At 39.4% G+C, this 24,330-nt stretch overlaps 1 protein-coding gene across 1 annotated transcript in view; it reads right to left on the bottom strand.

Moving 5' to 3' along the window:
* The window catches only part of BMPR1B (bone morphogenetic protein receptor type 1B), a 376,117-nt gene that overhangs the window by 91,103 nt on the left and 260,684 nt on the right, over positions 1–24,330 (bottom strand). Inside the window, exon 4 of the mRNA XM_067557217.1 lies at positions 8,128–8,323. Coding sequence (XP_067413318.1) covers positions 8,128–8,200 — 73 coding nt within the window. The 5' untranslated portion in view covers positions 8,201–8,323. The remainder of the gene's footprint in view (positions 1–8,127; positions 8,324–24,330) is intronic.

Raw genomic sequence — 24,330 nt, 5'->3', positions numbered from 1 at the left:
CACCCATGCCCAATACAACCGAGGGGTGGGAAAGGCAAAAGTATGCTCCGCCTCAGACAATTTTCTGCCTTCTTTATCTTGGGCTGAACCAGCACCTGACATAAATCAGGCCAGCCACTGGGCTAGCCTGACTGAACACCACCTGTCATAGCTATCAAAAATAGATCTTCCTGGTCCACGGCAACGATCCTCCCAGCTCTGGTTAACAGACTTGGGTTTGCAAGGTTTGCGCTAGTGCTCTAAAGATAGCTGCGCAGACAGTGCTGTGAAGCTGCGGCCCAAGCCAACCCCCCTCCTTAGAGCCCGCATCTCTAGTCCGAGCTGCAACTTCAAAGCACTGTCCAAACAGCTATTTTTACAGTGCTAGCACAAGATCTGGTCTGTTGACCCGGGTTGGGAGGCTTGTTGCCATGGGCTATGTAGACATACTCCAAGCAAGGGATTATTCCACTGGGCCAGGACTGATGTAGTGCAGAATGTTTTGACCCGGCCCCGTCCAGTCCCCATCACACGCCCTCCATGGAACCTTTTCACCAGCAAGAGATTCCACTACATGGCGGGAATCTCCACACTGTCTCTAGGGCAGCAATAAGTCACCATTTTACTACTAGCACAACATAAATGGGACTTAACTTGAACCAGGGACCCCACCCAGAGGTCACTGCATCTAGTCCAGGGTAAAACTGCCTTCTGGCGCAAGTGACAGACTTACATGGATCAGCATGATTAGTTATTGCTAACCAAAGAACACCTCTAAACTGGAAAAAATATGGTAATCGTTTTATAACAATATTTTTCACTTTATCGCAGCTTTCATTCAAGGATTGCCAAGTATGTTGCATACATTAATTAAGCCTCATAATTCCTATAGGAACGAGAAAGAAATTACATGACTTGTCCAAAGTCATACCGTGGAAGAGATGGTCCCTTCTGGCCTTAAAAGGTATGTCTACACAACAATGAGACCCATTGCCAGCCTGGGTCTGTTGACTTGGACTTGCAGGGCTCAAGTTGTGAGGCTATAAAATTCCTATGTAGACATTTGGGCTCAGGCTGGAGCCCAAGCTCTGGGACCTCAGAAGGGGGGAAGGTCGCAGAGCCCAGGCTCCAGCCTGAGTCTGAATATCCACACAGCAGTTTTGAGTCTCACAGGCCGAGTCTCGCAAGCACAAAACACCTGACTTGGGCCAGCCATGGCCGTCCCATGGGTCTTTTATTCCAGTATAGACATACCCAATATATACAAATCTAAATAGAACCTAGCAGTTAGTTCATTTCATTTCACTAACCCTAAATGTCTCTGTACTAAGCCAACATTTTGTTATCCCACTTGAAGTAATGTGCATTATTTATGTAAAAATACCTGAGTTTACAATGCACAATGTTCTTTATAAAAGTGCCAAGAATTAATCCTAAATTGTTTCAGGCCAGGTTTTCAGTGCCATTTTTCTTTTTACACCCATAATTTGTCATACACAACTACCTGTGGATCTAATTGTTTTAATTTAGACACCTAACAACTTGAATGTGCCTGTGAACATATTAAAGGAGGCTGGGCTTTAAAAATATGCCCTTTACGGATTCCTCTGCTATCACTTCTCATGTGACCCTTATTTTGAGTCTTTGTCCCATGTAATTTCTGGGCCTCAACAGGTTGAAAAGCACTAACCATACCAAATATATAGAAGCTGAGTTGGGACAGCCTGGAAGTTTTCATGTAGGGTATATAGTTACTGGTACCACAAAGCAGATAAGGAAATGATGCACAGTGCAAAAAATTGATTAGAATTCTCTCTTTTGTTTATTTAATTTAGGGTAGCTAAAAGAAACACATAGAAATCTGAACAGTTTGGAGGATTACACAGAAAAAAAACCCACATTCTTTAGAAAAAGAATAAAAACACGGTAAAAAAAGTCAAAATAGAATATCCAGATACTGTAGTTGGAGACAAACATGAAATAATAGGCATTAGATTCATCTGCTTAATTAATGTATTTCATATAAACCATATCAAATTATTTAGTCTTAATATCCAAATTTGCAAAATCAAGTAATGTTTCATGTGGATATTTTCATTATAAAAATGGGGGGGGAAATGTATGCCTTTGTACTGTCTCCAGTGAACTACTTTCAGGTTAACATCTATATTTGACATGAGAAAGAAAGAACGAAAGAAAGAAATAGCTGAGATGCAAAACTTTTGTCATTTTCCCCCCAGGTGAAGCGCAATGGAGATTAGATTTCGAGCATCTGTGATGCTCACTACAAGTTGTTTTTACTGCCGATTAATAGCTGGAGATTAATAGCTGGGAAAGCCACATAATAGCTATAGTATAAAACTCTTAAACACACAACCATGCTTATGCATTTAACAGCTGTGTCAGCCTTAACTGTTCAAACTTCCAGTGTATTTTGCCATATGGTAACTAGGATCATTTTACACTTAAAAATTATTACTTTAAATGCATGTCATATAAATATACTGCATACCTACTTCTAAAGCAATATATTCTAGAGACCAAATATCCTCATGTTCCTTGATTCATCCTTCAGCTTTCAGGTTACTGAATAAAGTCAACTTGTATATCATGATTCTAAGAGTTCCTGAGTTTTCAGCTGAGGAGTTTTACAATACACTAGCTATGAGCAAATATCACAGTTTGGGAGGAGGCGGTCTGGAACTTCGCCAAACAACAGCTAGGCCAGCAGGTGAACATGAATTTTTTGGATCAGACTGAAGTGTGGTACTGCCTGCTAAATCCCTCGGGCAGTGAACTGCATGACAAGTAATTATACCAAAGAATTTTGTTGCATCAGGTTTATATATTCACTAGATTGCTATTGTAATTAACAACTGGTTCCCTACTCACTGTCTACGTAGCTTTAAGACACACGCAATACAGAACTCTCAGTCCTAAAGGTGGTCTCCTTCCAAACACAGGGATAAGTCTACCAAAGGGAGTAATGCAGGGGTAAAGCTTGGACAGCCAGTGCCCACAACATACCTGGCTCCTGGACTTTCATCCCACATTTTCCACAAACACTACATTAATTTTAACTTATTTTTAAAAGCAAAAAACCCCCAAATTTCTCCATGGCTTCCAGATAATGATTCAGGACCAGAGTGTGGTATATCCTGCATGCCCAGGCAGAGAAGCAAGGCACTTTCTTATGCCCCAGTGCTGGCTACCATCATCACGGGTATCAGCATGGGTGAAAAGAGCCTCTGATGAGCCAACTCTTTTCCCCACACTCCCTCTAAGTGGGCATGAGAGTGATTAGAGCCTGGGCTCCACTCCCACAGTGTGCTGGGGTGAGGGGAGGGGGGGCTGTACGTTGTGCCAGGTATGGGAATGATGCAAGGTACATCATCCTTTGGAGCAGAGAGAGAGACACACACAACCACAAGCCAGATCGCAACTCCTGAGTCACAATCAGCTTTTGGTCTGTTCCTGGGTCACTTCAACTACGCATTGCCTCCCATACGTGGGATTGTGACAAAGCAACAATTTAGCCCATAACATATCTTTATAACTCAGCTTCCACTGCAGTTATTTCTTACAACAGCTTTTTTCTTTCTAGAACAATGAGCTGGGTTTTGTAAGGGTTACTGGGTGCCTGTACTTTTTCTAAGATATGAAGCTGTTTCAAAGAGAAGACTTTTCATCATTTTCCCCTTTACAGCACAGCCCTTCATACAGCTCAGTAAGCATTTTCTCTTCTTGGTGTCCAATGAGACCAGCTGCGTGCTCATTTTACATTCTGGAATTTTCAGCCAGCAAATGCATTTCCTAAGTCTCTTTCTGAGAAGCGAAACATTCTTCACAAAGCAGACTCCCAAGGTTTAAATATCCGCTCAAATACTTCTATGAAAGATTTTTATGAAAAATTAAAATGTTAAGTAGCACACAATATAAGTCCCAAATTCCAGAAAATAAGTTCCACAATTTGATCTGATGAGCCACTCTGTCTTCCAATTCAAGATGGCATTTTGGCCCTCTATATAATAAATAAATAAGATAAGATAAGCCCCATGGGACCAAGTCTGCTATTAGATACATGGCACAACTTGCCTCTAATATTAGCAACACAGGGAAATCAATGAGAGTCACACAGGCATAGTTACAGGTAAAATGTGGCCCCAAATCACACTAGCTTCCTAATCCTGCCACCTATTAGGCTACAGAATAACTTTCTTCCAAGGGATACAGTGGAAGCACCATCTCTTGAGACATTTTGAATTAGATTGGACAAAGCTTTGGAAAATACCTGGCAGAGAAGAGCTTTGCACCATCCAGATGCACAATGATTTAAAATGTCTTTTATTTAGCCTATGTGCACGCTGCAAATGGAGGCATGGTTGCATCTCACACAGGCATATTCTCATGCTAGCGTAAATCTAGGTAGTGCAGCTAAAAATTGCAGCGAAGCTTTGACAGCATGGGCTTTAGCACAGGCTCTACAAGTCTGCTCAGAAGCCTGAGTACATATTCATGTTTCCAGCCCATACCAGGGTCCACATAGCCATGTCTTCACTAATATTGTTATTCCAGCAGCTGAATTAAAGCTAGTGTGTGGATGCCCATGTGAGCTGCAGTCACACCTCTGACTGCAATGTAGACCTACTTTCAGATTGCAAGCTCTTTCGGGCAGGGTCATCTTTTTGTTCTGTAGTTATACAGGACCTAGCACATGTCCCTGATCCAAGACTGGAGCTACAGCAATACAAAATAAAAGTATAATCTTTACTGTACACCGCCTACTTCTATAAACTTCTTTAAAATATATTTCCCCATGAACTACCCAGAGGCTTTATTTTTCACAACTTCAGTTGCCAACTAGTGTGTCACCTTTTCAATTTGTTGAAGATTTGGGGACAGATCCCAGCCCAAAGAACAACTCCTTTACATTGCTGAAGTAGTCTTTTGCTTCCATATTTAAGGGCAAAGGCCAAGTTTTCATTCTTGGGAGCCTGAGGTTAAACTCTTAAATCCATATTTAGACACCTAAATAGAAATCAGCTGACTTTCAAAGAGGAGAAACATGTACAGCTCCCGCTGATTATGTGGAATTTGTGGGTGCTCAACACAGCTGAAAAAATAAGGTCACTTGTCTAAGTGATTACATCACTATTAAGGAACTTAACTTCAGGCATCCAGGTCTGAATATTTTGGGCAGAGATAGCACAATATTTAAATGATAAAAAAGACACTGCAATCCAGTCTACACCTTGGTTGCACAAGTGTACAAGAAATAAAGAGAGGAGGAAGGCATTGTAACACACAAGAAGAACAGACGCTATGCCATCACAGCATGCAAGAATGTGCCAGCACCTATGCTATATGAAGGATAGTATGCACCAGGATCCAATGGAGACATTGCTTGTTGTACCATTAAATAGGTTTGTGGTTAGAAGCTGAGTAGGTGAGTGAACCTGCTGTAATGAGCATAAGCACTGGCTGATAAAGATACCCAAGAGCAAGCTCAGAGGAAAGGTAACAGCCAATATGCAGCACCTTGAAACAAAGAGTTCTCCAACAAACCACCTGTTCTAAGATAGCAAGATGCCTCAAGCAAAGCATGCTGCTAGTTACTAGTCACTACAAACATTGTGTAGGCATCACCAGTCAAGGCAGCATTTTACTCTTAACTGGCAAGATGTAGAGACAATGTTCAAATGTAACACGTGGATTCATAAACAGTTGTGCGTGAGATTATGGTATGAGGTGGTCTCCTGCCAACATATGTAGTTAAGCTATTGATAAGCTGAATTATTCTAGTTTTTTATTTTCTTTTGGAGTCATTTTTATCCATTTCAAATGCCATAACGCAACAAGCAAACTGGGATTCTTATGGTTGAAAAATGGTGTGCACATCTTTCACCAATCCACTGCAAGTTTCCTCTATAAATCTGTCCATGCCACTACCGATGCTTATATCTCAGAATACACGTCTTCCTTGAAGGTCAGCCAAACTATTAAGATTTTGTCTGTCTTTTACAAAACGGCCAAGGATCTGGCCCTGAAATATGGTCCATGTGTCCAAAACCTATCGGAGGTTAAATACTTTTATTGAAGAAGTTCCTATACTTTTTGGGTAACACAAGAACCTCCTTTTCCCAAGAGTTAATTATAGATAAAAGATAAGGGGAATTTGCATTTGTATCCCCGAACTTTAAAAAGAATTGAGGAAAAATAAAATTTCAGACACAATTAGAGATATCTCATAGACGACATTCTTCCTTGGTTTGAGAAGAGCTGATGAAGTCCTTCATGAGAAGATGACTAGAATTAAATGCCATGAACCAGTAGCAGGGGTGGCTGAAAACAGAAGTAAGTTTTCCCTACACAAACATACACTGGAGACCAAATGTGACATCCTCAATTTGGTCAGAAAAGTCCACTACCTCACTCAGGTTCCATATTGGGCTGAACAGTTTAACACAATGCTTTTAACTGAGATACATAACTGGATTTTGAAGCTTTACCCTAACTTTGAAGCTTTACCCTAACTGTTACCATGCAGAATTTTAAAAAGTAAGATGGCTTCTGTGCTTCAGAAATAGCTTCCCCAATATAAACTGGAGATGGGTCCAAATCACTAAGTTACGAACCAGACTCCACGACAGTTCTCAGTAGGGAAGGGTCAGCTATTGAGCTGAATTTCACCATAGTCCAGGGATGCTGGGATCCAATGTTTTATTTGGGCTTATCTCTAACACAGTTCAGACTCGTTAAGTTAATTTTCTCCTACCAATTACTACCCCCCTACCAAACATTAAATCTTTGAGAGCAAAGGTACTACTGCTGTTTCTTCAGGCCATTTGGTTTAACTGTATCATGTCCTATTAGGGAGCCAGAGTAAGATTCCCTAAAACATCAGGGAAGAAACATGTTCAGTACTGAAGGATTGTAGGTGAGGTCACAGAAAGTTTAACTGTTTAGTAATCAGAAATGACTAATATATGGGGAGAAAAAAAACCCTTCCTTGTTATGAATATTTATTTTTCTTTTTAGATGTGACAGTCTGCTTGCTAACTGCCGCATTATGAAAACAACCACCCAAAGGAAAAGGATCAAGACAGTTTCATAAAATTATTTGCCATCTTTTCTGAAAGTATACTACTTAAAAAAAAAGTCTCTTGGAAGATGGCATAAAATTTATAAAGAACAGCATGTGTAGAAAGCAAATTACTATAAGCACATTTATCTGCTATTAAAAACATTTTCTCAAATTAGTGCACTTGATTTCAAATGAATGGTACTGCAAACATGTGAAACTCATGCAGATTCCTTATCACACACTCTGTAATTTATAATGCTATTGTGTCTTTGCTGTCAGTCATTCGCAATTCTCCCTTGTTACCATCTCTGCTTATTGCACTTTTTGACTGGTAAATACTTCACTTTTATAATTAGCCATATTCTTCATTTTTGCCTATTAAAAGTGAAGTATGAAGTTTACCAGTCAAATAGTTATAACAAGAAAAATGTGTGTCCTAATACTTGTTTATTGATAAATCCTGGCCAGTAAATTGAGTGAAGTTAAGGAACAGTCTGTTAACATTATGAAATGTTCAAAGATAAAACTATATAACCCTATATTCAGCAATGTTTAACTGTTTTAATATAATGCATTTGTTAAAAATGTTCTTTTTTTTAACTGTGCAACAAATTGCACAAATAACTGCATCAAAATGCTAATAGAAAACATCACTTGGTGCTGATATGTGCTGCATTCCTAAATATGTTGGCTTATTCTACAACTGTATCTATCAAGAGCATCAATTGCATATTCAGGTCCAAATCAGATGAAAAAGTAACTTAGACAACTACAGTCTCAATAAAAAACTTCTACTGTATTTTTCTGTATCTAATCTACTGTACCTCTTCTCTCTAACCACCCTTTGAAATTCTGATTCCAATTCAGGCATGTTACCTACATATACCATACCGGCAGTTAAAATACTGTACTTTCACACACTGCACTGTGGTTTGGAAATTCTTAAGCTGTGATTCTCCATGCTAAGCTTTTCCTTTCATAATAAAATTGAAGAGTTAGCTGTTACCTTTCAGCTCATCACCCTGTCTGTCATAATTACATTGCAAAATACTTTTTCTTCTTACCCCTGGGATGCATGGATAGTAGCACGATCAAGGAAATGTGAAGCTGCCAGTTTGATTCTTCTAGCCAACCCATTGCTGCAGGAGAGTAGTGATTCTGATTCGCCTGTGTTAGTCTTCTGTTTCTTTTCTTTTCTTATTTCACTGATAGTCCTTTGCTTCGTCTCTGTCAGATCCTTGGACAAGTCTGCCAGCAAGCCTGAGATGAGAATGTGAAAGACAAGCCTGTTACAAACTGGTTCTGTCACCACATAGACCTCAATTGATCACCTCGTGGGGAGGACAACAAAAGGGCAGCAAGGATCCCAAGCTGGACTGGATTCCTGAGACAGGAGCATGGATTGACTGCCCACACAGGGATTTGTGTAAACTTAGAAGCTGCAGCCGGAGTCTTTAACTCCCTCTTTACTTTACACACTTTACACATACAAAAAACAAAGCCCTGAAATTTCATATGAAGTTTGTATTGCATTTTTCAACTGGATGTAAGCAAACCCTTCTTGTCAGACTACTTATAAATTGTTTGTTTTATAAACTGAGCACTGCCTTTGGCTTTTTTTTTTTTTTAAAGTCACACCAGAGTTTTCCTGTGCATTTCCAATATTAAGAAAGAAATAAGGCTTGCTCTGAAGCAATAACTGAAGACAACTAAAAAAGATAAAGAGATAGAGAATGTCTGTGTCTGCACACTGTGTCATTCAAGATGAAGTTTTATTCCACCCCTGCCCCCGAACAGTATTTATTGAAAAATTGCAATAAGCAGAATTTTTCAAAGTCAGTGGATTACTCATGTAACTGGACGCCTTTACATTTAAATAAATCACACGGAACTACTGTAAGTATACTAAAGAATTAGAAACGCATACAGATTTCATTAAATCTATCAATTGTGTGCCTTTGGTCACAGCTGCAATACACACTTTTTGCATTCCGACAGAGCTACACAGGCTACTTGTGTGTGTCAGAGTTTTAAATTATTGCTTTCTCCATTTTTATACAGATAAATGTTTATCTCAGTTTATTTGTTTTCTATTTATACTTGACTACATACAGTCCTGGGGACAGATCCTCTGCCAATATAACATAGCTCCAATAGACAGATTACATGCGCTAATGATCTGCTGCCTGGTTTTGGTAAATGGCAACAGGAAGTAGATGTACAAATAAACAATGTTACAGTATCAAATATTAAAAGTTTGCACTCTTCACTTATGAATAAAATTCAATAAAAACACTAAGTACTGAAAAGAGAATGCAACAGGACCTCACTAATCCACACACAACAAAATAATTGATGGTCTCTCACCATCCCTGAGCGAAAATTTAATAGCAGAGTGCTCTAGTGAGGGCTCATATCGTTCACATATATATTTACAAATATACTACAGTTCTGTACAATTACAAGTACATATTGATGTATTATCATTAATAATTAAAAATTGTCTAAATAAATGAGCCAAGTACTTTTTTGTGATGCATTAGTCTTGCTTTTTTATAGTCTTTGTTCACTTAAGAGCTGATACTGCCTCACTGAAATCAATGGGAGTTTTCCCATTGATCTCGAAGGGTCAGATCCTGTCACTCATACTTTAATAGTACCTTAATCCACAAGTCATCCCACTGAAGCTCTTCAGAGCAAGGACCATCTTTTTGGTACGTCTTCGTACGTCACCGGGCAAAATGGAACCTAGATCCATGACTGGGGCCCCTAGGTATTACCACTATACAAATAAATATTCAACAACAACAATGCAGTAAAGTGCTACTCAGTGTGAGTAAGAATAATCTGGCCCAACACTGGCAGAAAAGACCCTTCCCGGCCAATTAAAATGTGAAAATAATATTGTCAGCTTCCCAGACATTAATCTGAATTAGTGAGATCTTACTGCATTGTATTTATTTTTTCTTTCCTTATACTTTTTATTTTACTTCTTTAGCGACTAACTAGATTACCACCAAATACACTAACAGGACATTCTAGTCATTTCCTTCATATAGCACTGGAAAAGTACAGAAATAAAGAAACGATTGTTTCCAACCTCATCACTGTCTTTTCTGAGCCCTAAGTGCAGATTTGCTGCATATTTTACACTATTTTTCATGGGAAAAACATGATCCTACCTCCTAATTTTTAATATATGTGTGTTTTGCTGCAAAGGCATCTTTAAAGTTTCTCTCTACAGCTCACATATTAGCACAAGTGGAGCTTGGAATAATGGTTCATCAACTGCTGACATTTAAGCATGTTTCTTTTACTGAAAAGCAAACTGACTCATGAATACACCATTAAAAGTCTACAGAACAGTGCAGTCAAAACAGTAAGTGCCCAGATGAAAGGAGAGATCCAAATTCAAGATTTCAATTGATACATTACCCCCAAAGGGATTGACTTGAGCTGTTCTGGACCAACGTTTTTGGGCTAGAAGTGTTGATGGGCTGCAGAGGGGTGTTGGACTTGGATTTGGGGGTTTCTGTTGGTTTTTTGGTCAGTAGGATAGTCACCATGATATCAGTTTTTGTGAGTGAAGAGGATGTCAACGGGGGGTGGATGGGAGCTATGACATTATACTGTCATTAGCAATAAATGTCCATTAGTCTGCTGCCATGTCAGTCTTAAAATTATAGCTGTCAATCTGAAAGACAGCTATCAAATGGGGGTAAGCTAATTTGAATACTTTAGAATCCAAGGAGGACACATTTTGTCCTCAATCCCACTAATATCAAAAGAAGTTCCACATGCAGACCACAGGGAGCTTGGGTCCCTAAGATCAATGTTTTAAGTCGTGTTGGCATCCATCTATAGATATCATCTCCCAGGGCTGCACTAGCGTAGGATTCGTGGGCTCACAAGATACGATTGAAGCAATCTTGAATGAAGCAGCAAGGCTGAGCCACAGATGAGGTTGCAGTGGCCAGCTGAGTGCTACTGGCAACCTGTTGGGATTGGCTTGAGGTAGCTGGACAGCCTGAGTGAGCAACAAGATCAAAGAGGCAGAAATAAGGAAAATACAAAAGTTCAGAGTGGTGGTGAGCTATGAGGAAGAGCCAAAATTCTGATGTCTCCAAGTACCATTAAGCACTAACCCACTCTTGCCAATCCCCTTTCTGTATAATTAAAAACCACAGAGGTTGTTGGTTTATTATCCGGAAAGGATGGATTCCTTTTATGCGTAATACACAGAGTGGGGAGTCAGTTGATCTCTCTGTCTAAATTAGGCATTGCTAGAGTGTTCATCCCTGTATCATGTGAGTTATATTCCTGACTTTGCTACCGACTCACTCTGTGACCATAAGGATCTAGGGAAGTGACTCTGATCTGTGAAATATGAATAAAATTGTACAGTACCTCAAAGGAGAGTTATCATAGAGTGAGCTGTGGGACACAGATGCGGGGAGGGCTCTGCTGGAGACCCAAATTTTCTTTCAATGTTTGCTGTTTCAGAATATTGGTTATTAGTAGTAGGTGAGGAATCTGTTTATTTCATTGTAATATTTTAAATGACTGTCAAGGTTGCTCTTTTTGGTAGGAGTTGCAAATAAAAATGAATACAGTAATAAATTACAATAATTACAAGATTTTTAGACAGACTCTAGGGTTTATGGATCTTCCATTCAATACCAGAGATTTAACAGGCATTACACAGTTACCCATTGTACAACATACAATCAAGCAAAAGCACTGCAAAATGCTGTGTGGGTGGGGTCATTATATATCCAAGAATGGAAAGAAACTTTTCAAGATATCACAAATGTGGAAAAAATCTCAATTATTTCCACCGCTTGGAGAATGACATCATTGTTTCCATAGTTGTTAATGTCATCAGTGGTCTAACTCTAGATTTGATTTCTCTACTGCTAATTATCTATTATGTATACATTTTCTTATTTCTAAAAGCCCTTTACCCATAAAGTAAAATTCCTTTCTAAGTGAAACCACCAACTAAATGTGTCACAGTTGCAACATTTAATAGAAAGAGACAGAAAAACAGTTTTTCCCCTTCCAACTGAAGGAAACAACCAAGCAACTAAACTAGAGTAATCAAGCATCATCCACATAGCTAGACAGACACGATTCCCTACATTAAACTTGCTGTTTTGTTTTTTTAGAGAAAGACTGGCAGTGAATTGTTGAAAATAATCTTATTTTATTATTTATTTGTATTGGGGTACCACCTAGAAACCCCAACCACGGACCAGAATGCCATTGTTCTAAACTCTGTCCCAACACAGAACAAGAAGGTGTTCCCTTTCCCAAAACAACTTATGATCTAAGTAATGGGCCCACCTAAATACTATGTTAAAAATGCTACCAGATCAGTATAAATAGACTTGTAAAATACTTTAAGACATATAGTTAACTATTTACAAGGTACTAGCAGTGGACAATGGAATTCAGAAGCCCTGCTGATAGGGGTGGTGTAGGTACCCAGCCAGCTATCTACCTAGGTGTTAGCAATGGACAGAATTTTCACCATAATTTTAAAATAAAAAATGAGGGAGGGTAAATCTGAACAGAATCTGTTCTTCCAGATCCTGTTTGACTCCTGACATTTTTATTTTATTTTAAATTCAAACACCAAGAGTTGTGAAGTATCCAACAATTTCTAGAGGGATAGGGAGAGTTTTAAAAACCACAACATTAGTGAGTTTGTTGTATTTCCCCAACTTTCTTTTCTTCCCACTCCATTCCCAACTTGCAGCATTCCACATCATTAGACATCAGCGACTCAAAGAGGAGAAGCTCACTTCAGCCACTCAGTGAAAAGACTATCACTTTGTTACAAATAAACAATCCCCATCCCCCCACTCATTTGAATGAGTGGTATAGTATTCTGAGCACGTATTCCTTTGGCTTTCAGAGCTCCGCCAAAGTTTCCCCTACTCCCCCCATCCCCCCCTGGGTGCCCCTGTAGAGAAAGGGGTAAAACGGGAGAAGGGAGAAAATCCCATAACTTGTCCAAAGCATGCAGAGGATGATTTGTGTTCTCACTTATGGGGTATGACTGTCACTGCTGATCTCTTTCAGGCCTAGATTACATGTGATAAGGGCTGACCTTATTTGAGTATTCACACATTATGTACTCATGGAGAGCAAGCTGGACACAAAAGTCCCTCACATATTCTGGGCATCAATCAAGCTCACAGCATGAAGGCTGCCAAACTTTTCTTCCATTTAACTCAGGAGAGGAAAGGCTAGTTTAAGACAGACTTAATAAAGTTTAAAGCTGTGCCACAGTACATTTGGGGGCCATTGTCTTCTAAAAGTGGGCTTTTCGACAAATTCTCAGCAGTTACCATTGGCAACAACTCATTTTTAACCAATTTGGGAAGGGGGCGTGAGGGGGACACAGATTCTTAAAAAAACAAAAGCAAACAAAAACCTCTTATATCTAACTGTTTACAAACAACTAAATAATTTCTTGATGTATGAATATATTGTTCATTACATAGGATTTTAATCCCAAACTTGTAACCTTTTCCTGTAAACCAGTGCATGCTTTAGGGAAAGAATTTATCATGATCATAACTAATTTTAACACTAAAAACTTTTATTGCAGGAAAGACTGACACCTAACACAACACATTTTCTGTTTTCACAAGGACTACAAAAATGTTTGATGAAGTCCCTCACTTTCAGTACTCACATTCAGCCTAAAATCAACGACACACAAATAGTAGGCAAAAGGGTGCACACAGCATTAGGAAATGTGTGTGTATTTATAGAATGCACACATCAGCAGGGCTCAAAGTGAGTCTAAATATGCCAGAAAGCCGTTCCAATACTTCTATTATGGCTACAATCAGTTCTACAGAATTTAAGCTTTCACTTTAAAAAAAAAAAAAAAAAAAAAGCTTCTAGCCTTTATACACAGTTAATTTTCAGATTCTACCAGCAACCTGACACAATAGCTTAATGAGAAGAGGTGAACTGCTCTGCCCACCCAGCACATAATGTTAACTCTCGAGTCTAATTATGACAATGGGTCAAATATTGTTTTCTCTTTCTCTGGAAATCATTTTAACAATAACCTACAGTGAATGTGCTTTTCTGGCATGGATGGAAATAAGGTAAATTAGAAATGAATAATACTTATCCCCTAGAGTTACTGCTGGATTGTTCCATACAGAATATTTTCCCATGCTTTCTCCAGTCTAGTTTTAAATGTCTTGCATTATGGAGCCTCCACCATTTCCCTTGGGAGACTAGTCCACAGCCTGATAGATCACATCATGAGAAGGTTTTTCTGCTTTTTCCAGGTTTAAGTTTTATTTAACTTAACTTTAATTAAATCCCATTATGTTCCAGTTATACCCAAGGACTCAGACTTAACTATGGAACAAGGAAAGTATACTGGGGGGGCAGGGGAAAAAAGCAAGCTACCAAGAGGAGTCAACAGACCACTATGGTAGTTGCACCAAGAAGTGCACAGAGGGAAGTAGCTATCAGACACAAGGAGATCCAGTAGCCTCCAAAGAAGATGAGGAACAAAAAAAGAGGGCAGCCTCTAACAAGAGGAGGAGTGGGAAAGTGAAAGAGAAGCAAATGGGTATCAGGATAGAGTTCCACCAGACTACTTCATGGTACCAACACAGCCACAACTATATGGCAAACATATATTTTACACAAGATACATGACCATAAATTCAGAAATAAAATTTCATAGCATCTATAAGCTGTACTTGGCATGACTCAGTTGAGCTCCAGAACTAACCATTCACAGTAAGATAACATCATGGTTTCTCTTTCTCTCTCACACACACTCACACTCTCTCTCTCCCCCTCACCCTCTCAGTTTTGACCCCAAACTTGTAAGCAACTTTTTGTTCAGAAACCTTCACTTATGAACAATACAGAGAACCTCCTAGCACATATATAAGAACAATTCTGTAAGCAGATATATTTTACTCAAGTGTAAGCCAGATATGAAACTAAAGGAAGTTCAATTATAGGTCTGAAACGGAGTCATACATAGTCCTGTACTCTGTAAATTTGCAGTTAAACCATTTTCAGCACTAATTCAACTGCCGACACCCATTGTCAGCAACAGATACATTTTCTATTATAGACACACCGTGGCTATGTATCACGAGCTGCGAAGCATTCTTTCCATACAGTAATCCATCACTCTCATCACATCATGTTTAAACCAAGAGATTGTAGTTACATGCTAATGAAAGATTAAGAATTCAGTCCAAGTGTTCTGCCTTAGCTAACGTACTCTTTTGAAAGCATTAGCTGTATAACATTTGGATCATGAGAATATAAGAAATGGTAGGTCCAAAAAAGGTATGTCTACACTGGAATAAAAGAGCCAAGGTATGGACGCAGCTGGCCCGGGTCAACTGACTTGGGCTCAGGGGGCTTGGGCTGCAAGACCAACTACTGTTGTGTAGACCTTTGGGCTCGAGGACCCTCTCCCTCATAAGATACCAGAGCTCAAGCACCAGCCCAAGCCTGAATGTCTACACTGTAATTTTACGGTTGACTTTAGGGCCTTTTAGGGTACGTCTACACAACGATTAAACACCTGCATCTAGCCTGAGTCACTCAACTGAAGCCCAATGTTCCTGTTTTTGTTTCTGGTGCGGAACTGATACATCAAAGATCATTTGAAATCTTGGTTTGTACTTGTTATACGTGTAATGACAACACCACGCCTCCCCAGCATTACAAATTCATTTGTCAGCTTCAAAGGCATGCCTGTTTTATAGAATGAAAACAATTGTTTTAGACAAGGCTGAACCCACAGTCTGAACTTGCAAGGGAAGAATTTATCTTCAGCTTTGTAAAACTAAAGCTCTTCCCTGGGCTCACTGCATTTCAACAAGAAACTAACATCATAAAAAAGTGCCTGTTTAGAAATGTTAAGGGAGCTCAGAAATGTGTTTGACTTATGAACCCACAGCTATGACTATTACAACATATTGTACTATTTCCTGAAACCATCTAGCACATGAATAATCACTGAAGACTGGAGCCTGCAATGGGATTTCCCTACACAGAGCTAAGTGTGGGATTGGGACCAACGTTTGTAATTGTTCTGACCAGAATTTAGAAAAAATAATTTCCCTTTGAACTTTGACTCATGAAAGTTGCTAACCTGATTGACTTTTGAAGGTCACCCCCTCTTTGTCCACAGGTGAAACAAGGGGCAGCAGTAAGTGCAGATTTCACTCCTGAGCTATGCCAATGTGCTTCCACACACATCATAGGGCGCCCTTCTCTAGCGATAAATGGCTAATTCAGTCACCTTCCCCATTCACTTCTTGGCTGAGCGTGGTTGAAGTAGATTGAAACAGGAGGGGTAACTCTCTCAGCTCCAACCAAGGAGGAAGATGAGCTATTAGGGATTGTGCCTTGGTCAATCCAAGGAGAGGAGGAGAACACCCAGAGCTTTTAGCAGAGGAAAAGGAGTTGTTCTCCTGCACCTACCGCTTAGTTTAACAGCTGCTGTTGAGACTGCCAATAAATACAAGTTGTGATGGTATTTGTGGTGATTTTTGCAATGCGGTTCACTGGAATCGGAACTGAGATGAAGAAAAGCTAAATTTCAATCACTTCCAACCTGATTTGATAACCAGTTCAAATCCACCTTGGTTTGGTAGCCAATTAGGTTCCTGTTTCTGGACTGGATGAACATACTCCATGTGGTCATAAGGACTAGCCAAAGACTTTCTGACTCATACTCTTAGAGGATATTATTACATTTTGTGTGTTATCTCTGAACTAATTGGAAAAAACTGTGGGCAGCAGAAGCAATGAGTGGCTGTATGTTTCTCTGCAATGCAGCATGGCCAAGAGAGCTGGAAGCTAAGTAAGGAGTACGGTCTAGAAGAGAAGGTACTGGATAATGGAAATGAGTTCAATTCCCAGCTCAATCACAGATCATGTTACCTTAGGAAAATAATAATCTGCTTTACTTGTGCCTCAGTTCCCCAACTGCAAAATGGGGATAATGCTTCCCTACATCACAGAGGGACAAAAATCATTAATAATTGTGAGGAATTCAGATATTACAATAATAAGGGCCATGTAAATATTTAGATAGATTGGCATTTAGAATTGACATACTAGATCAAAGCAACCGCTCCTGGCTCCAACAAAAGATATTTCTTTTTATTAATCTTAAATGTGTTACTTTTTAATTTCAATGGGATGTCTCCTGTTCTTGTATTACATGAAAGGTTAAATAGGAGAACCCAGTTTGCCCTCTCTTTATGTATAAATTTTTGTTTACTTCTATCATGGTTCCTCCTATTCATTTCCTCTCTAAACAGTCCCAATATTTTATATCCCCCCTCACAGAGCAGTCTTTCCATATTTCATTTTTGTCACTCATCTCTGATTTCTATTTCTGGTTATCTTTTTTGGAATAGAGTGGCCAGAAATGAACGCAGTGTTCAAGAGAGGGTGGACATTGATCTATATAATGGCATTTAGATATTTGCAATATCTATTCCATAGTTTATACAGCCTAACTTTTTGTTTGTCTTTTGACTGTGCTGCACGTAGAGCAGAGGTTTTCTCTCAACTGTCCACGATGACACCAAAGTATTTTTTATATGTTTACAGTTCATTTAAAACTCATGAATGTGCATGAGCATTTAATTCTATTCTTCCAACATGTATTACCTGGTATTTGTCAAGAAAGAGTTTCGTTTGCCTTTTCACTCAACCAGGTTAAGTCCCTCGGAAGTTCACATGGTTCCCCCTCCAGCTAAACTTTCTTTAATAACTTGGGTCATCTGCAGCAATTTGTGAAGGGCGGTATTCCTACAGTGTGCATGTCCTCTCCTTACCACCCTGAATATACCAAAGAGGAAGGCAATACCTCTACCAGACACTATAAGAGAGAGAGGTATCAGGCAATGACTTCAGGTAGGTGTGATATGAGTTAGTATGGGGGAAAACAGAGGTCTGTAATCAGGCCTCTTAGGTGGAAGGGGATTATGTGGGAACTCTGGCCCACATAGTTTGGGTCATATATCTTGTTTAAGTACCCAAATTTAGACTTTTTTGAAGTTTCCTCCCTGGTAAGACCTATAGTTTGGGTGGGTTAGGATGGTTTCCTGCTTCATGTATATGTGGTTGGCAAATACTAATGCTGAGATTTGCACTCCAATCAACTGCATTGTAGGACATCAGTCTAATTGGACACCAGCAGGGAGGGCTGACTCATGCCAAGGGGCCAGAATTCTTAGTAGTTTAGTGCCTGCTCTTGCTGAGTGAAAGCAGTTCTAAAATGACAGAACACTACTCTCACCTGGGACACCACCTGCTTTCATGCAGCAGGGAGATTTGGCAGCTGCTCTCCACGCCCCATCCCTCTTGCAGCTCTCACCACCTGGGTTCCTCAATTTTGCCCTCTGCCCTGGCCAGAAGAAAGGGTAAAGCTCTAGGGTGCAGAACCCCGTGCCACATCTGGAGGTGTAACCAGAATGCACGTGTCCCTGGGAACTTTCAATCCTGCCTGACCCTGTGCATGTGCCACTCTCACCTACTGATAAAGGCTGCTGCAGTACGACTTTGGCTTGTGAGATCCAGCTAAACGTTAAGATTTGAAATATCGTGCAAATCTATTGTAAATATTGAAACTTTCGGAGAAACGAAAATTGGTGGGTGTGAAAAATATGTAGAGACAAACTAGTGAATGGTTTTTTAAAATAATTTCACCACTTGCAGCAAGTCCTATCTGTTGTTTGGGGGAAGGGGATTTCACAGTGTTTGACAAAGCCTGTTTCCATATTTAATGAGATCCTTTCATCACAATTAACATTTCAGTGTTCAATTTATTATTCTGTGTAATACAGCAAGTTGAGAAAATCCAGTCAGTTTTATATGACATCTTTACTCATAACACACTTCTAATGAAATTAAAGTACTTGTATATTTACAATGCTGAGATAGCTTTATTTTAAAGTACCTGAAAAAGAGCTCTGTGAAGCTTGAAAGCTTGTCTCTTCACCAACAAAGGTTGGTCCACTAAAGATGCAACCTCAACCACCTTGTGTCTATCTCTAAAGTAGTCCTGGAACATAATTTCCTTACATACCTCTGTTTTTTTCTGGTTAACATTTTCCCACTTTAAATAATTTTTCAAACTATGCACAACAGTCCAGTTACTCCATTTGCAATCAGAATTACTCTATGTCCCAGATTATGTAAAAATATTAGAGTACAGGACCATAGTGGTCCCTTCTGGCCTCAGTAGTCTGTAACTCTCTGGAAGTCAACTGTGTAACATGCAAAGAATTGTTCATGGCTTTGCTGTAATGGCGAGAACACAATGCAGATTTTAGTTAAAAATGGTATCCAAACAAAATATAGCAAAATAAAGCAAATGTAAACTGTGAAGTACCAAGGGAATAAACTGTATTTTTTAGCCTGACACAAATAAATATTTTTGCTGTGTATTCAGATATTATTAAAATATTTAAAGACAATTTTCCTCTACTGCTGGAAAATACTTTTCTATTATAATTGGAGGTAGAACAAAATCAAAATCTCAAATCAAGCCTTAATCTGATCTGGACCTTAACACCAACTCTTCAGCCTACTTCTAACAAATACATTCAACTTTAAAGCAAATAAAACTATCTGCTGGCCTAGCAGATGCCAAAGTAAGAATCTCAATACCACATCTCTTCAGCATAAATGGGCAGAGAAAGTAATATATCAAATATCAGATAAAAATGATTTGATTTCTACTGCATGACAACATAAATTATACTTGGTGTAGTTCTGGTAGATTAAAATGAATTTTAACAAAAAAAAATTGACTGTCTCTTGAAAAAAATAGTTTCTTTATTTCCTCAAATTCCTTCACCTGTCCCCAGTTATAAGCACAGCTGCTTGGGGTTTTGAGATTTTTTTGTGAAGTAACAGTTCATGATAATCTCATTAAATCCTTTCTAACACTTTCCAGTTCATACAGGATTTCCTCAGCCTGGGTGACTGCAGCATGGATTGGTTGTTTAAACAATCTCCTTGCAAAAGAAAGTAAAACAAAACCATACTTGCAGAACAAACCATGGCAGTGACTGACACAGTGCAGAGAAAACAGAGCTTAGTTGAAAGTGTGAAACTAAAACAAACACTGAGATGCAGAAGCTGTCTTCATTGGCCCAGCTATAATACAGCACTAAAGACATAATCCCTGATATCTCCTGTGTGTGAAACAAATCAAGTAACAATGGCAGATTCCTTTATCTGTAAATAATTTTGCTTTAAAAGAGGAAAAAACTTGACTTGTTAATTTATGAAGGACTGATCTCAAAGTAGCAAGGGGGAAAAAACCCCACAACTGTACTCCTTGCTCACAGAAACAGACCGTATATATTAAACTGAGCAAGAGAGAAACATGTTCTGAAAAGGAAGAGACGGTGAAACCAGAGAGGTTAAAATGATCTGAGACTTGACCTGAAAAGATATGTCCTGCATCAACCTTGAAGACAGCCTCAGGAACTCTGGCAGGTATTTTCAAAGAGGGAATTCCATAGACAGGATCCGTGGGCTCTAAAAGGCCTTGTCTGTGACCATATTCAAAATAAGACATTTGGAAGAGAAAACAAGAAAGGCCAGGATGTTATCATTTGCTCCAAAGGGACAATTTGTCCAAGGGACAATTTTCAGAATCCATTAAAAAATGTTTTAGAGGTAGTACTTCTATTGCCTTTGTACATGTTGACCATCCCATTGTTGCAGAGTCTTGTCCATCTAACAGTTTAGTGAATGGGGCTTGCTTCATTTAGATGTACTTTAATTGCAAACCCACATTTCCTGCTCTAATGGCCAAGAAATATTTTTTTAATGTTTGTCTGTCTAAACGTATCTGAAAGAACAATGCAAAATTCATAGTTTCATGTTTAGAATATACAAAGGTGAGGGAGGCTGGACAGCTCAGGGATATGGTCACAGGATACAGAACTTTTCACGGGCTCAAATCCAGCACATGTAATGAATGACAGTTATTTCTCTCCAATATCATTTTGGCCGCAATACAAAATGTGCGGCTGGTAGTTTTTAGTGGACACTTTCCACATCAGCATTAACTGGCACCATAGCTGGCACTCTCAGTAAAGAGGACAAGGGCATTGATGGGGCATGTAGACTCTAACCTCTACATGAGGATTAAGTCCCAATGATAATGCAACGTGCAGGAGCTTTTCTCAGGCATCTGTTCACTTCATAAATACAGGCGGTTAATTGTTCAGGGTTGTCAATCCAGCACCTTTTATCAGCTCTGCATGCAGTTTCCAAAAGTTATGAAGTTTGCCTTCTGAAGGAGTATTCAGTTAGAAAATACATAACTGGAAGTGGTACAAAATCAAGACGGTCAGTTAACTTCCTCCTCTCTTACCTGATGATAAGAGCCCTATAGCCCTAACTGCAAAGAAACACACACCCATCATGGCTTAATCTGTTTGTTCTCTGTTCAAAAGAATTTTGCTGACTGAGACTTCACAGATGCTATGTGGCAGGGAAGAACCTTTCCTTGCCTCCTGTACAGTTACTATACCTAACACAAGACAGATTTGGAACCAAACCTCAGCTACTGAAACTCTAGCAATCTTCCATCCCACTTCCTCTACTACAGGCCATCAGTAAGCAACTCTGACCTGTGAGGATATGACTGGAGAAGAGGACATCAAGAGGTTACTACAGTGATACTCAAAGCTAAAAACATTATAATGTCCTATGAGGCTGCTGATACGAATGGTCTTCTCCAGAATCACCTCAAACAAAACTGGTTGTATAAATCTCTAAGCATGGTGCAATAAAAAATGTGTCTGCATCCAATGGGAAAGGTGCATTCTGCCCTCAAATAGCAAGCTGCAGTGAGTCCATGATGTGGACTTCTAAACCCCTCCCAACCCAAATACCATATCCATTGAGCCAGAGACCACCTGGGATAGCTCAATACTTGTCATGGAAGGTACAGAATTTTGAGCTAACGTAGAAGAATCCGAATTCACATGGCTACTGAATTAATTCAAGACTGTCAGCCTTGGTGACCCCAGTACCACAATGGAATGGAATTCTGCCAGCTGAGCCAGAGACTTTGTTAAGCAAAGGCCTATCTATTCATCAAGAACAGTTCCACCCATTTACCTCATGTGATCACATTGGCTAGATACATTCTATGCATCTAGCCAACATGTATCAGTGTTGTGCTGGTGGAGGCTCCTGGGAGCTTCTTGCTAAAATTCCAGCACTGAATATAGGGAAAGGTGGAATTATTTCCCTGCCTCCAGTGAATTCAACCCATCTCTGGCTTTTGCTAAATCTTCAATGACAGATGGGGACTATGCTTGAGCATCATAAAGTATACTTCTCAAGAGTAATGTACATAAATCCTGCTTGTCTTGGATGATTCATCCACATATCCTTGTAGCTAGATCTTCAGTTGGTGTAAATCAAAAGAGTTCCATTGACTGTCCACGGGCCTTTCACCTCCACTGGATTGTGATAGTTGTCATCCTGTTACCACAACCTCAACAAGACTAGAAACTCATAAATCTGAAGCAGCCAAACCACTTGTACACAGCAACATTGCTTTTATCCTAAAGTTACTCTTTAGTAATAAGGGACCTGATTCAACAAGAATTATTTTATGTTCTCAACTCCTATGACTTTAGTGGAAGTTTAAGTTAATGAATACCTCATGAGATTAGATCCAATGTTTCTCTTTTCTACTTTAGTCTTGACTAGTGTATGTGAGACAGTGTATGTGTATTATGGTGCATTTAAACACACACACTATCTCAGTCCTCTGAATGCAAGAACAATTAAAATAAATACACTAATCTACGCATCTGCAAATATACAGATGTGAAACAAGGAGTAAATATAAGAGACTAGACGCCATCAGGTTACTTTAAACATGCAGCTGGAGAGTGTCACTGTGACATAAGATTATTAAATTAAAATTAAACCTTCAATTATATAATATCATCAAATAAATAGCACAGCAAATAAAAGGAAACAACATGTTTCCATAGGAATACAAATGGTATCCAAGTAACAATTCCACAATAATATATTTTCAATTAAAGAATTACAATAGACCATTCTTATTTTCTCTCTAATGCTAGGTGGAAATTAATTACTGTGCAGACAGCTGAACATTATTAACTTAAAGCTTCTGTTCTTTGTCTTCATAGTAATTAGGAAACATTTGGAAGAGCAAACCTGATTGTATTAAAAAAATATCTACAAACCAAATTTCAAAAGTTGAGTTTGTCTTGTTGCCCTTTTATTTGGTTGTGTAACCTGAAGTTAGTTTCTTGATACAGCAATATTGTTAACAACAACTGCCAGATTGGCCCTGGTGCAGTAGAGAGTATTAATAGCAGAGACACAAAAATTGTTCACGATTATCCTGTTCCAGAATCACAACAGATTACTTTGATATAAAAATGATAAAATTCACAGGATTTAGAAGGCAAGTAAATATATAATCAAGACTGATGCCTGCATTAGACACATAAATCCATGTGGTATGTTTTCACTGCCACGGCATGGCAGTGCTGTGGCATTTATCAAATGGGTCTATGTAGACCCGCTCAGTCGAGCGGAGAGCATTCTCTGCTCGACTCAATTAATCCACCACCCTGAAAGGAGTAAGACTACATTGACAGGAGAGTGTCTCCCAGCAACGCAGCACCATGAAGACGTTGTGCTATGTGAACGTAAGTATGTCGACAGGAGATACGCAAGCTATGACCATCAACTGCTGCCGCCAGTGTAGATAAGCACCATGTTTTTGGCACCTGAGTAGGAGGTTTGGCGTGAGATTCCGTGCTGCACCTCTAAGACCCCCAGCCCACAACTCACAGTCCCAAAGAAGGGAGGGGGCCTATGTTGGCTTTAAGCCACCTTGCCTCTTGCCGACTGTGGGCTGCAGCCCCTGGTGTAACAGACAGTCCTAAGGTCTGTCTAACTTGTGCCTGCCGCTTGTCACCGGCTGCCCATGGGATAAATTACTTCGGTCTCAACAGAACTATATGCTGTGGCTCGTCCTTGACACATCCTTCCTATGCCAGCCAGCCCTCAGGAAGAAGACCTATGCTCTACCTTGCCTCCAATGGTAGAATCTTCCTGCCATATTCAAGGACTTTGAGAACCTCTTTCATCCACTTTAGGGTTTTTAAAGTTAGTGTTAAAGATTCTGAGCAATCAATTTCCACAAACTTCACTGGTGG

The sequence above is a fragment of the Emydura macquarii genome, unplaced genomic scaffold (genome assembly GCF_026122565.2).
Source record: "Emydura macquarii macquarii isolate MOO-44397 ecotype Brisbane River unplaced genomic scaffold, CSIRO-AGI_Emac_v2 contig_1790, whole genome shotgun sequence".
NCBI classification, from domain to species: Eukaryota; Metazoa; Chordata; order Testudines; family Chelidae; genus Emydura; species Emydura macquarii.
This window is presented reverse-complemented; position numbering and strand designations above follow the sequence as displayed.